Source organism: Nicotiana tabacum, chromosome 24 (assembly GCF_000715075.1).
Source record: "Nicotiana tabacum cultivar K326 chromosome 24, ASM71507v2, whole genome shotgun sequence".
Lineage (NCBI taxonomy): Eukaryota > Viridiplantae > Streptophyta > Magnoliopsida > Solanales > Solanaceae > Nicotiana > Nicotiana tabacum.
In genome coordinates, this window is record NC_134103.1 from 27,046,176 (window position 1) to 27,060,102 (window position 13,927).

The window sequence follows — 13,927 nt, forward strand, 5'->3', positions numbered from 1 at the left end:
GCGGGACCTTAACCAAAAATACCAGCAAGTCCTAAAACACGATACGAACTTAGTCGAGCCTTCAAATTATATCAAACAACGCTAAAACCATAAATCGCACATCAATTCAAGCCTAATGAACTTTTAAACTTCTAATTTTTACATTCGATGCCGAAACCTACCAAATCACGTCCGATTGACCTCCAATTTTGCACACAAGTCATAAATGATGCCACGGACCTAATCCAACTCTCGGAACCCCAATCTGAGCCCGGTAACCATAAAGTCCACTATCGGTCAAACTTCTAAATTTCCAACTTTCGCCATTTCAAGTCTAATTCAACTACGGACCTCCAATTCACAATCTGGACACACTCCTAAGTCCAAAATCACCCAACGGAGCTAACAGAACCATCAAAACTCTATTTCAGAGCCGTCTACACCTAAGTCAATACCCGGTCAACCTTTTCAACTTAAGCTTCCAACCTTGAGACTAAGTGTCTCAATTCATTCCGAAACCTTTCCGGACCCGAACTAACTACCCCGAAAAATCCCTTAACAACAATTAAGCTAGGAATGAACATTAAATGAGGGAACGGGGCTACAACTATCAAAATAATCGGCCGGGTCGTTACAAATATTTAGATTAATAATGAGTTATTCCGATTTATTTCTTTTTTCGTTATGGATATGCCTTAGAAAGCTGCAATTACATTCTGATTTTAGTTCCTTCTAAGTCAGTATCTTGGACCCCATAGAACTGTGGACTCAATGTTAGTCCGGTCTGCGGCAAGTTCGATTATGGAATTGTCCAATATATATACTGAAAGGGAAATGGATAAAATGAAATCAAGGACGAATATATGCGTGTTTATTGAATATCCAAGAAAATGAAAGGAGGTTTATTTTATTTTCCTAAAAGAAAAGAAGGTAACTGTTAGCACAAATACTAGTTCTCTATAATAGGATTATTTAATAAACTATGTTCCTAGAAGTAAACTGATTTTACAGGAACTAAGCAAAGAAATAACAAATTAGTCATTTGAAAATTCAGAGGCTCAAGAACATACAACTCTATAAGTCGGAATTTATGTTCCATTACATTTAAGTAGTGAGAGTAACATTAACAGACAAAAAGAAATTTACTACCTCCAAGTAGTGGGAGTGATGTTGAGCAGAGAACACTACAGGAAGAAGTCATTAATATTTCAATACCGCAAGGTAATGAAGATAATATTAGTAGTACTTCGTCATAGTGGGAGAATAGTAAGGGAAATCATAGTTTGGTATGTACTTTTAGGAGAATTTCATAACAAGATCCCTGAAGAGCTTAATACCAAACTAGTTAGTTACGACAAAGCACTACTAGACAAAGATTGAATTTGAAAATAACTTGGCAAGTTCCTTTTAGCAAAAGCTTATTGGCAGAGATTTTTAATAGTCATGCAAAAGGATAGCTGTGAAAGTTATAGATGTATGGTTATGAATCTAAGTGGGAGATTGTAAGGGCATATACTATTAACCATGTATTTAGATATAGTACATTCTAATACTTCATTATCATGGTTAAAAGTCTAAGTGGGAGATTATTGGGATATATACTATTACCCATGGATTTGGTTTGGATATAGTATTTATTATGGAATAATTATTTATTTAAGTTTAATAAAAAGTTTTAAATAGATCATATGTTCGTTTGTGTCCTTTACTTATATATAAAATAATTTAGTGTATAGAGTTTAGCTTATAAATGGAAGATTAAATAATCGGTTCTTATAAGTATAAAGATTATGTTCACAATCTAATGATGGAATTGGACAAATCATGAGGAATGATTGTAGCATAAGATTAAATATAATTTATCTTGATTATGGAAATGGTTTAATTTTGACTTCTTGTACTAGTACATTTTGTATGTATTGAACGGACCAAGTAAGGATAAGTATTTTATACTGACTTAATAAAATAACTTCTCTAGCTATTAAACGTACTTATACTCTTAATCTTAATATAATTATTATTAGTTTTGAATATTATTTATTGTTTTAATTTATTAAAAGGCGAGATTCTTTTGTGGGTCAATATGCTTGGTAAATTGGACAATGATGATATACATTGGCAAAGTAATAGTTAGTTGATGGAATCCATGTCTCGGTCTAGAGATTGGTGATACACCTTTATGAAAGTTTATAAGTTTTCATGTGTAAACCTTGTAGGTGGATTTTATATTTGTCACATGAAATAAGTTAAGTGAAAGTCTAAAGGAAATAATCAATGAATTAAATTGTCAGTAATTTAATTTTTTTGATTAGTATCTGAATCTTAACAGGGGAAGTTAAATAAGGTTTAATGGAAGAATTTCGAAATTGAACTGAAGAGTGCAGTTACGAATTTTTAGTGTAATAATTCGTAATTTATTATGGTAGTATTAATTCGAATATTTGGAATTAAGTCCATAATAGAAAGCCTCGTTAATTAAATATTGTGGTCCCTGTTGTGCTTGAATAATTAGGAATTAAATGGAATTCTATTTCTTGGTGGAAAAGGAAGACCCAATAGGTTTAGGAAAAAGGTTTTAAACCCTAAAACTTGTGGCTATATAAAGGGATCTTATTCCATAAGGAGGCTATGGTTTTTACTACATGATTTTCCTAGGAGAAACTTGCCCACACGAGTTTCGCTAATTACGGGTATTATTCGGGTCACACAGCAGAAGACTGTGGAAATGGAGGATGATCTCATGGACGGTTTTCGCTCGTACTTGAAGGCTCTTTTCGCGATTGCAGTCACGCTTCAAAAGATAAATATTGATTTTATGTTTGATTAAAATATATGATTATGTGTTGTCTATATTATATGCAAGTGATCCTGGCTATTTGCTTCCACTATAATTTTCAAACAAGCCTTAAGGGGAAGACCTAAGACTATATATCTCGCTGGTCAAATAAAATCATCTTAGATATTTGATCAACTTCATCCATTTGGTATTTCAAAAAGGTTTCAATCTTCTTGACCAGCCGATTCAAGCTTTTGTCGAGCAAGATTATTACACAATAGAATAAAACATATGAAACATTTTTGACTGAGATCACGTCTGATATTACTTAGCAGAGTTCTGGTATATTATTACTCGTTAAATTGTTGTAGCAGTGCACATCAGTGCCGCCAACTATATATACCTAGGGGCAGAGGCGGGTAGCAGGGCACATGAGCGAACTGATCAATCAGTAACTTTTGATCTTAAGGATTCCAAGTAAAATATATGACCGTTTCAATATATATATATTTACATATTTAGAATTTTTGCCGAAGTTAACGGGGTCTGGTGACCCCTCTTCGACAAGCATAGGCCTGGCTCTGCCTAGGGTCTATAGGAGTATATAAAGTATAATTCGTCCCTTTTTTAGTCTAATAAATTAAATATTTACCAATAAAAGTATATCCACTAATTAATCAGGATATTATAATCCCGTTATTATATTAATCTCGGGATACCTTTTTCCCAACCAAACAACCCCTTAACAATTTTGCTACTTGAAAAGTTGATCATTTCATGCGTTATTTCACGAAGATGATAGAGATGTTTGTGTTTTCTCCGGGAAATGGAAAAACACAGTAACACACTATAGAAAATGTGAAACACGTTCATTAGACGGAAAAAAAAACACAAATGATAGATTCACTATACTGTGCAAAGACGATAAAAGCAAAATAGATTATATATTTATAAATTGTTGAATACCCTTTGCGAAAATGGCTCAAAAGTTGCTTTAAGTCACAGGTTCAATTCGGCTTTCTTGCATTTTTGAATCCTTCGTTAAAATTCCTGCTCTGCCACTGCTTGAGTCTGGCATTGAAAGATAAACAAGACGGTCAACGAGTAGCGAGATTCTTCTACTCAATTAATTCGCAATGCAATGCTGAGATCTTAGCTTCCTTTTTGATTTATTAAAACAACACATTTGAGTTCTGTACACTGCATGTTTACTTACTTGACCTTACAGATCTATACTTATATTTTGAAGCCCAGAACAAGTAGTGCATGAAATTTAATGTACTTAGTATGCACATTAACCAGTAGAACCTCTCCAAATAGTAGTGATTCAAATTTCCACCAGAGAGCCATGGTTTGTGCTTTGAATTTCCTGTCACACTATTTACTATGGATACTATCGCCGAGCTAAGATAGTATCCTATGGCTAAAGAAGCCCATGATAGAGATGTTGCCAATGATCTCATACTAACCGGCGCTTCTGAGAAGCAGAATTCGAGAAGCCCTGCTAGAACGAAAAGATCGGCTGATCCAAGAAACAGGTACTGAAACGCGATCCAGAAGAAAGTTATGGGCAACGGTTTGGCAGAGTCTAGGAGGCCTGAGTCAGTAACTACACTTTTGCGCTTGATTTCAACAAGAGCTGCGATTGCCATGGCCACAATGGAGAGGAACAATCCGATACCAATGCGTTGGAGATGAGATATGCCCATTTCTGTTTTGGTTACTCTACGAGCGAATGGGATGATGAAATGATCGTAAACTGGTGCTAGGATCATCATGAATACGACGGGGAAAATTGGGAGTGAAGCCGGTGGGACTTTTAAAGAGCCGACCTTTGTGTTCATTGTGGCTGCTTGCTGGACTGAGAATGTAGACAGTTGAGCAAGGCAGCAGTTGAGCATGATGGTGCAGGCAAAAAGCGGGAGGATTTTCATCACAATCTTGACTTCTTCTACTTGTTGTACTGAGCATTCTAGTGCACCACAAGCGGGTGTGTCTGAAACAGCCCGATTAAGAAAGCTAAGACTTGTTGATGGAGTCTCAATTGATTCTACATCTTTGCTTTTTGAATCTTGGCCATTTTCCTTGCCAGTCCGAATTGGAGGAGAAGGGCTTGAAGCCATACTTGCTATCGCACTAGTTGAGTTTCTTGATACACAAGAATTTAGCAAGGCCGCAATAAGAACCTACACATAAAAATCATCATTTTAGTCACTTAGAAAAGATATGAATCAAAGAGCACTTTGGTAAAGCACACTATAAAGTACATATAATCAGAGCGGATTCAGGATTTGAGCTCTATGGATTCAATCTTAAGGTTCTTAGCATGTAACCCGTTATATTTTTAAAGTTAAGATTAGTTCATAAACTACTATTTGTTGCATTATAGTGGGGATATTTACACATAAATTTTTGCTCTGATATCTTAATGCTGCATCCGTCCCTGAATATAATATGAAATAGATTATGAAAGATTAAGGTTTAGTGAAACTCTATACCTTGTTAATTGTTGTAAGAGGGCTTCCACAAGGTATCTTGTTCCTATAGAATGGCGAACCAGCAAGGAAGACTGGGATCGACAAAAATATGGCGAAAGTGGAAATTCCAAATCCCCATTGCCAACCCTTGTTGTCTTCCACCCAAACCACAAATGTTACAGCAATGAGAGCTCCAAAGGAGAGGCAGAAAACAAAGTAATTGAAGAAAGTTGATCTTTGCTTTCTTCCTTGTGGGGTTGCTTCATCAAACTGTTGTGCACCGTGGGGTGGCAACGATCCCTTTATACCTCCTACACCTAATGCCACTAAGTAGAGCCCTATGAACAACATTGCAGCTTGTGTACCATGAACTTGTTCACACGGCACGCTGGGCGCTGCATGTAGGTCGCATGTTGGTGGCTTCAACGACGCAGAACGAGCCTGTATGGTGAGTACCACCAGTCCCTGTTTCATTCAAAATTTCAGGAGATATTCACAAACAATCAATCAAATCTTTGTTAAGAAAAATGAAATGATGCACGAATTATGCCTCTACATTTTATAATTTAAAACTTTTAGCTTTCTCGTCAAGATGCTAAAATAACATGCAATGTTTTTTTTTTTAAAATTGAAATCAGTCACTGATGCTTGGACCAGGGTAGGCTGCCTACATCAAAATACTTTACAAAATTCATTGATAAAGAGGTTTACGTTCTACACCTAAAGGCTAAACAAGACTCTCTTAAGTATTACATATTATAATGTGCAATGTTGGTGCATCTTGAACTTGCAGGATAATAGTGCTAAAACTCAAGTAGGTCTAGGAAAAGAATGACCCTAAAAGAGTTTAAAGTTCACACATTAAAAAGTGAAGAAAACGTTCTGTAGCTGCCACTGGAATAAAGAGACAATCTCCTCCTTTAAGTCCACTTTTGACATTCCAAATTCTGGAACTAACCATACAGATTAAATCTATCAAATTTTTATTAAATAAATACCTAGCAACAGACAACAGTGGAATCTTTAGCATTAACACTATAAAAAAAAAAAATAAAAAAAAAAAAGAGTTTTATGAGAAAAATATATATAGTACTGACCAAAATATGTTCACATGGCATGCAACAAAGACAATTTAGTAGGATTTAGTAAAGACAGGGCTAATATTCATCATTTGTAGCACTCCAAACAAATAGGCAAAGGCCATTAAAAAAACAAATCTAAGTTATTCTACTACACATTTCGACTTTTAATAGGTGTATAATCAAGCATTGATAAGTTGCTGTAGTGGCATTTTCCCTTTTGCCAAATGATATAAAATGTTTTCTGCGGGCATTTTCTCATAATGGAAAGTTCATGTCTATTTAAAGAAATAGATAGCACTGCCACATTACTAAAAACCAAACACCTGTTGCATTGGCCTTCTTAAAGTTACTATTTTTTAATCACCACTTACGATTAATATTCCCATATAGGCTAACCATAAAAGGCAAAACCCTAATGCCATATGCCACTTGACATACCATTTATGCATAAACTTTTCTATTTTAAACAACCAAAACTTGTTCTTTAATTATGTATATTTTATCTTTTGGTACATTCTTGGAAAACTTTTTTTCTAAAAATAAACAGGCTTAGTTACAACAACAACAAACCCATTGGAATCCCACAAGTAGGGTCTGGAGAGGGTAATGTGTATACAGACATTATCTCCACTTTATGAAAGTGAAAAAATTATTTCTGATCAACCCTCGGCTCAAGAACAGTGAAAGAAAGCAATAACCAATCAATTACAACAACATAAAAGGTTGCGAAAAAGCCCATGGCAAAACTTGTAATAACAAGAACAAGGACTATGAGAATACAAGACTAGTGTCAATTATTGGCTTAGTTACAACAACAAAAAACCCGTAAAATCTTACAAGTAGGGTCTAAAATAAACGAGCTTAGTTGTTTAAGAAAAAACTTAATGATTATTTTATGATATTTCTTGTACTTGCATCATATAGTCAACTTAACAAAATTGGGTATTAATTGCCACTAAACAAGCCACCAAAAAGGAAAGTCATGTCAATCAAAACTTGGGGTGGCCCTACCACCATCAACACGCAACAGAGTTACTCCCTTCGTTCCACAATAATTTATTAATTTGCTTTTATATTTTGGTCTAAAATAAGTGTTCATTTATATAATCAAGAAAAAATTTAATTTGTGTTTTTCAAAATTACCCTTATGTACGTATCCCAAAAAGTCTTTTACTCCTCACATAACTATACTGCAATATTTAATTAAGGGTAGTTTAGTCACACTAACTATTTTTATCTAAAATTTTGTATTTCCTTAATGGATGTGCCCAAGGCAAATTGGTCATTTATTGTAGAACGGAGAGAGTAACAGAGTTATAGGACGACGACAACAAATCAAAAAGTCACACAACAGAACAAGAAAGGGAAAAAACAGAAAATAAATCTAACGAAGTGTGTATGTGAAGTAAGGGTGTTAATCGGGTTAGGCCAGCCCACTAACAACCCGGTTCGACCCGGTTCAGCCCGGATCAGCCAGGTTCAGTTTGGCTAGGGTATGGGGTGTGTGCCGGAAGGGGTCGGGCCTTTTTTGGCTACCGGTGCATCGGAACCTGACTAGCCCGCTAACCCTTCCAGCCCGGTTTATGTTGTAATTTTTTTAAAAAAAAATTCTGACTGTTGTCAATGGTCAAAATCAAAAATGACCGTTGGAAAACGGCCATTTTTAGCACTTTTAGCCATTTCGCCTTATCCCCTTACTAAAATAACCCCTCAAACCCTGATAATTGATAAATTACATTCTTAGCTTTTTAATAACTATAAATAGCTCCCCTCTCGTCCCGAGAGATGGCGGTTAACCAGATAATAATCTTACTTGTCCCCAACAATAAAGTACCGGGCATTTTCGGGTAGCCCGGTTCTAATTCCATATGCATAATAGAATGAAAATCAAGACCCACGTTTTGGGGGTTTGGCTGGGCGAACTCTTCGTCATTTACATAACTACTATTATCCACAAATAAGCCTACACAGAAGGATGGCCATAACCTATTCAATGTGGTCGTGTATGTAATAGAATTCAATGGGAAGACCTCTTAGTTGGAAGGTTCGTCCGGATCTCTTCCCGGTTCAACCCACTCAATATCCGAGAGAGTGTAGGCTTTTGGCGTTCATTTTTTTCACAACTTACACTCTTCTTCTACTCTAATTCTCTCTCAATTCCCTTGATTATTGAATTACTTATTGCTCTCAAGTTCTCAATTAATTAATATTTCAAGTTTTATCAATTATTTATGGTAGCCACTACAAAATTACAATTATCAAGAGAAGCGTGGTTACCATTTTTGTTAGGTTCAAGTTAAATCATGCCTCGTGCTTCTAGAGTGCGTTCACATATTTGGGAACACTTTGAGGTGGTAGAAGAAAATAAAAAAGTTCGCAAAGTAGAGAACTGTGGTCGAGTCTTTAATGTTTATCGAAAGTGGAGGGGCACAACTGGTTTAAGGAGGCATATCAAGGGTTGTCTTGTGCGTCCTCCAGGAATTCATATTTAAGTTGATTTGAGATAATTTGGGTTATTTTGAATTTGTTAGACTTATTTTAAGTTTAATGTGTTAATTTATAAGACAAGTTAATTTGAAGTATTATTATGCAATGACAATATGAAAGGAAAGCCTTTGAAGTTTGATCCTTACCTATTGGTCTTATTAGATAATTTTATATAGCCACTTAATTTCAAATTTCAAATTTAAAACTTTAAAGTTTAAAAGTTTAATTTTATGCCTTAAAATACTTATTTTATTATTTAAAAGTTTGTAAACACTTAAGTAACAATTACATTGAACAAGGAAACATAATACACACAAAAAAATTAATAAACCGGCCCGGTCCGAACCCGATAAGCCCGAACCCGGACGGGCCCACCAAAACTCGGAATATCCTAGCCCACTACTAACCCGGAATCCCAGCCCACTAACCAGCCCACCCCACTAATCGGACGGGCTGTTTTTTCCCAGCCCACACCCATTATGTGAAGAGGCAAAATCTAAAATTTAAACTTAATTAATTCAAGGTTCTGAGTCCTTCAAAATTATTTGTTCAAGACTGAGTATTACGCAACTGTTCAGGGCTTTCAATGCATTAATAGTATGGTTTATAATGAAAATGTTCTCAACACTAGCTACGCATATAAATGGAAGAAGAAAAGGACAACGTCAAATGTGAAAACCTAAGATGCCAATATATAACATGCCAAGAGTGTCAGCTTCTCGAATGTACATGTTATATATATGAAGCATCTGCCATGGCTGCTGATACGCTACTAGTTACTGGTTTGACTTTGAGGCAAACACTCGTCGTGTACCTTTAGACAAACAACTTGAATGCAGAGGCGGAGCTAAGATTTAAAGTTTATGGGTTCGGAATTCTAATTCATTTAAGTTACTGAGTTTTTAGTTAATAATTTGTATACATTCAATAAGTTTCTTAAAACAAATACAAAGTTTGGACCAAAGCTACTGAGTTCGACGAACCCGTACCCCGCGTTCTAGCTCCACCCCTGATTCAATGCTAACAAACAATATTGTTACATTGCTTTTCCGACGGATATTTAGATGTTGTATTTATATGTTTGTCTTTTTCCTAATTGTTCCCTCATCTAATTCCAACAAATCCTTATCCCAAGCTCCCGCAAGTTAACGTAAATTCTTGACAAAGATTGTTCTGTAGGTGTAAAGACATCTGATGAATTCACATAATGTGTGGTTGAAATTTACCGTTTATAATTTCGGCGAAGGAATATTGCAATTTTATTAATATACTTATTCTCCTATCTTCGCCTTCCCCACTATTACTATTCATATGTGATCATATTCAATAGCGGGAGTTAAAATTTTCATTAAGGGGTATCAAAATATAAAGAATAAATACACGAAGAAGTTAATTAAGGAGAGCCAACATATACTCCAAGTATATATGGATAAAAATAAATTTCTCAACTACGCAGTATAATATTTCGGCGAAGAATTGTCGTTTGACACCCTTAACCTATCCAATCAAGAAAAAATGACTACTTGTAAATATTTTTCTTAGTCTATTGGCACAATATATATCACTGACCAACGTAAAGTGCGGGAGAAAAAATATACTTAAATACAAAACGAAAAAAGGTTTGTGTGAGTGTATGTTTTGATGTGAAAAAAGGCTTATTTTGGGTATGGGTCCCTGGAAATTGCAACACTCTAACTAAATACGCTGCATGAATGATGTGGCGAGATCTGGGGGGGAGGGGGGGTAAAATATGTCGATCTAAAAATCAGATGTAATTTGACAAAATTAGACGACAAATGTTTTCATACTATAAACTGTGTTTTCCACGATGCCACAAACTTTATTTCACCAAATCGAATCATATCAAGTAGTTTCTTTTCGAGTCATGGCTCGTGGGATTTCTTTTGGAATTTTTTTAAAGAATAAGAATGACAAAGGAAAAGCTAAGCTCCATTATGGGGTCAATATTAATTTTCCTAATTTCTTCGTTAATAAGTTTGATGTTTGGTTTGATGGATGGGACTATGAGGAAAAAGAAAAAGAAGCAGACAGAGAAGATAAAAAGAAAAAAAAAGCAACCAATTCCTATGTATCTTTTAAGTCATACTAACAAAACTTTTGTAGCTGGAATCGATCAACTTGCTCACTTGCAAATTGGTTTCCCTATTGCAATTTGAAAACTGATCATTCACTATTTTTAGGATGCCATTCTTAATAACTAGTACTAGTATAGACTATCTCATTATTATGCTTGGGTTTGTGTCAGAGACGGATCGAAAATTTCAAGAAGATGGGTGTACTATTATGAAGAGGTGAATCTACAATTTATATTGACGGATTTTACTTTTGACACTTATGAACCCACTATACTTTTGAAATTATAGGTTCAAAATTATTTTATTTTTTTAAATTTTAGTAATTTTTACATATATATCTATACTAAGTGTGACCGTGTCGTGCACCCAATAATAATTGGTGCACCAATGGATCTTTTGAGCATGGGTGGACGCACATATATTTAAGTAATTTTGAAAAAATATAACATTATTATATATGGTACATGAAAAGAAGTACGAGTTCACGTGAATCCACGTATCGAAGAATGAATTATTTTTGGTAGACAACACTCGATTAATCAGAACTTCATAATACGACCAGACACTGAGAAAGAAAAAACTATTGCACTATGCAAATCTTTATTGTATGAAAATTCACTCAACAAAAAAAGAATTAGGAGGAAGTAATAGAAGAGGGAGTATTGGGAAAGAACAACATAGGAGTAAAAAAAAAACATAGTCATTCTTTACTTCAAAAGTAATTTGACTTTTTTCCTTTTTTTTTTCCTTTTGAAAGTGCGACTGCTATCATTTATAACGGTTCAATTAGTTTAAAAATGAAAATAAATTAATATACAAGAAAGGGAAGATTCTGAAAAAATATACTAATACTACAAGACAAAAGAGAGTGAATGGGGTGCATAAAAAGTGTGGCTACGTTACTGCCTTTGATCACATTTCCCAACTCTCTTTAATTCAATATTGGCCAAAAATGCCATAGTTTCTGCTCATTTTACGCCTCACCAAATTAAAATCCACGTGCGTGCAGTTCAGTCAGTTATAAATATAAACATTTTTTTACAACATAGTAATACTATTTTTCAGTAGTAGGTTAGTTATCATTTTTTAAATATCTTACCAATTAATATTCATCATTAAAATGTACTTGCAATTACCTCACGGATTACTTAAATATGTAAATATTTTTTACACTATTAGTACATAAAAGAAGAAGAGTAGAACGGCGATGAACATATAGATGAAAGAAAAAACATAATGGGAAATAGAAATGAAAATTTACCAGAAATTCGATGAGTGCACTGATGAGATAGATGAAATAAGTAGTGCAGAAGGCATCAGATAAGAATCCACCAAGTAGTGCCAGTAGAAATGCTGTGCCCATAAAATTGGTCACAGAATTTGCTGATTTTGACGGTGAAAAATGCATATATTCCGACAAGTAGAGCACCAAATTGCTTGCATTTGCCAGATATGCCAAGTTCTCCAGCACCTCCACAACTGTTATTTTTCATTACAACAAAATTCACGAATCAAAATTTCAAACATGCAAGAAAGGATAAAAAAGTACATCCAGGTGTATAAGGCATCTCGCGTACGTCTTGATGCCACCATCAATGACTAATTTCACGGCTCAAACCGAGATAACTTGATCGTTGCCCGGGGTTCCCTTCATTTCAAACATGCAAGAATGAAGGAATATCTCTTTCTCAAAACCCCTTATAAAATTTCCAGAAAATAAGGAGTTTAGGCATATGAAAATGATTTTTACCTAAGACAAAGGAGGCAGCAAGTAAACCACCGTGTTTCTTAGTGAGAGCAGGCCTATTTTTCCAATCAACATAGCCATCCCAACTGCTTAATTGGGTTTGGCTCTCTGCTTCCTGCAACACAAAACAGAGTGATGAATATATTGAAAGGCTGAAAACAAAAAGGGTTAAAGGGAAAGAGAGGAGAAAAAGAGAAAGAAAGAAGAACCCACCATTTTGTTTTCTTGAATTCCTTTTAGCTTTAATCTCAACTTGGATTTTAGGGGTTTAAGTTGAGAGTTAAAAAGACTGGAGGGATCTCTATGGAATACAGAGGAATGAGATAGAAACGAGAGTTACGAAAGGTGGGGCTATTTAAAGAGTTAGAAGAGAATGGTTTGGGAAAAAGCAAAGGCTAAAGGTCCTCCTCCTATAGGAGAATTTCAAGAATTTCCATTTTTTTCTTTTTTTTCTTTTCAAAATTACAAATATTTTTTTTTTTTTGAAAAATGATATTGTATAGCCGCTCTTAAAATAATAGTTGAAAATATATATATATTTTGTATATATATATATTCTGTATGTTATATACAAAAATTATATATATTTTATACACTTTTTTTATTATCGAATATAAATAATTTATGACACGAGCTAAAAATGATAATACCTTATTTATATTTATGACACAATTCCTCTTTGGCACTCGAGCTTTTCTTCCTTTTTCACGGGGAATGAAAAGAAGAGAGATTGAGTGATGTTAGAATAAGGATTTGATTGGTTATAGAATAAGGATTCGTTTGGTTTGGTTTGGTTTGGTTTGGTTTGAGGGATGAGATGAGTAATCATGGTATAAAATTTGTTATGCTTTATTCGATATTTGATTGTATTTTGAATTATGTATAACTAATACACCAATTGATGTCTTATTTTATACCCAGTATAACATGGAATAGTGATACATGAATTAATTAATACATAACTTAAATATCAAAAGATAAAACTACCCTTAATCTTTTCATCAACCTGTCATCAACGTCCTTTCAATTTTATTAAGTTTAAAAACATATGCGCATTTATTAAATTTTATCCTATATATTTCAAATTTAGTACAAAGAACTAGATTATAAAAAATAATTTTTGTAATATAATCTCTGCAATGTTAATTGTTACAATACTAATATATGTATTACAATATCTGCATAACTTTTTTCTTTTACCAAATGACCCCTAAAGTTTAACTATATATTTTTGTGAGTCTCGCCTAATGTCCGATAATTGCATGGGAGCTCGATTAAATTCG

The 13,927-nt window shown here is 34.3% G+C and overlaps 1 protein-coding gene across 3 annotated transcripts; it reads right to left on the minus strand.

The window, feature by feature from the left end:
* Positions 1 to 3,607: 3,607 nt before the first annotated feature.
* LOC107762782 (protein NRT1/ PTR FAMILY 4.6) lies at positions 3,608 to 12,995 on the minus strand. Of its 3 annotated transcripts, none has more exons than XM_075248125.1 (6): positions 12,858 to 12,995; positions 12,648 to 12,759; positions 12,159 to 12,376; positions 5,254 to 5,697; positions 4,225 to 4,941; positions 3,608 to 3,826 (listed from the first exon to the last, which is right to left on the minus strand). In XM_075248125.1, exons 1-6 carry the CDS (start codon positions 12,858 to 12,860, stop codon positions 3,797 to 3,799), a joined length of 1,524 nt encoding a protein of 507 aa, XP_075104226.1. In that variant the 5' UTR covers positions 12,861 to 12,995; the 3' UTR covers positions 3,608 to 3,796. The 3 variants fall into 3 exon arrangements, with proteins under 3 accessions (XP_075104226.1, XP_075104225.1, XP_016436649.1); XM_075248124.1 differs by lacking the exon at positions 3,608 to 3,826 and adding an exon at positions 12,475 to 12,545 and having other exon boundaries at positions 3,889 to 4,941; positions 12,858 to 12,970; XM_016581163.2 differs by lacking the exon at positions 3,608 to 3,826 and having other exon boundaries at positions 3,889 to 4,941.
* Positions 12,996 to 13,927: the final 932 nt, after the last annotated feature.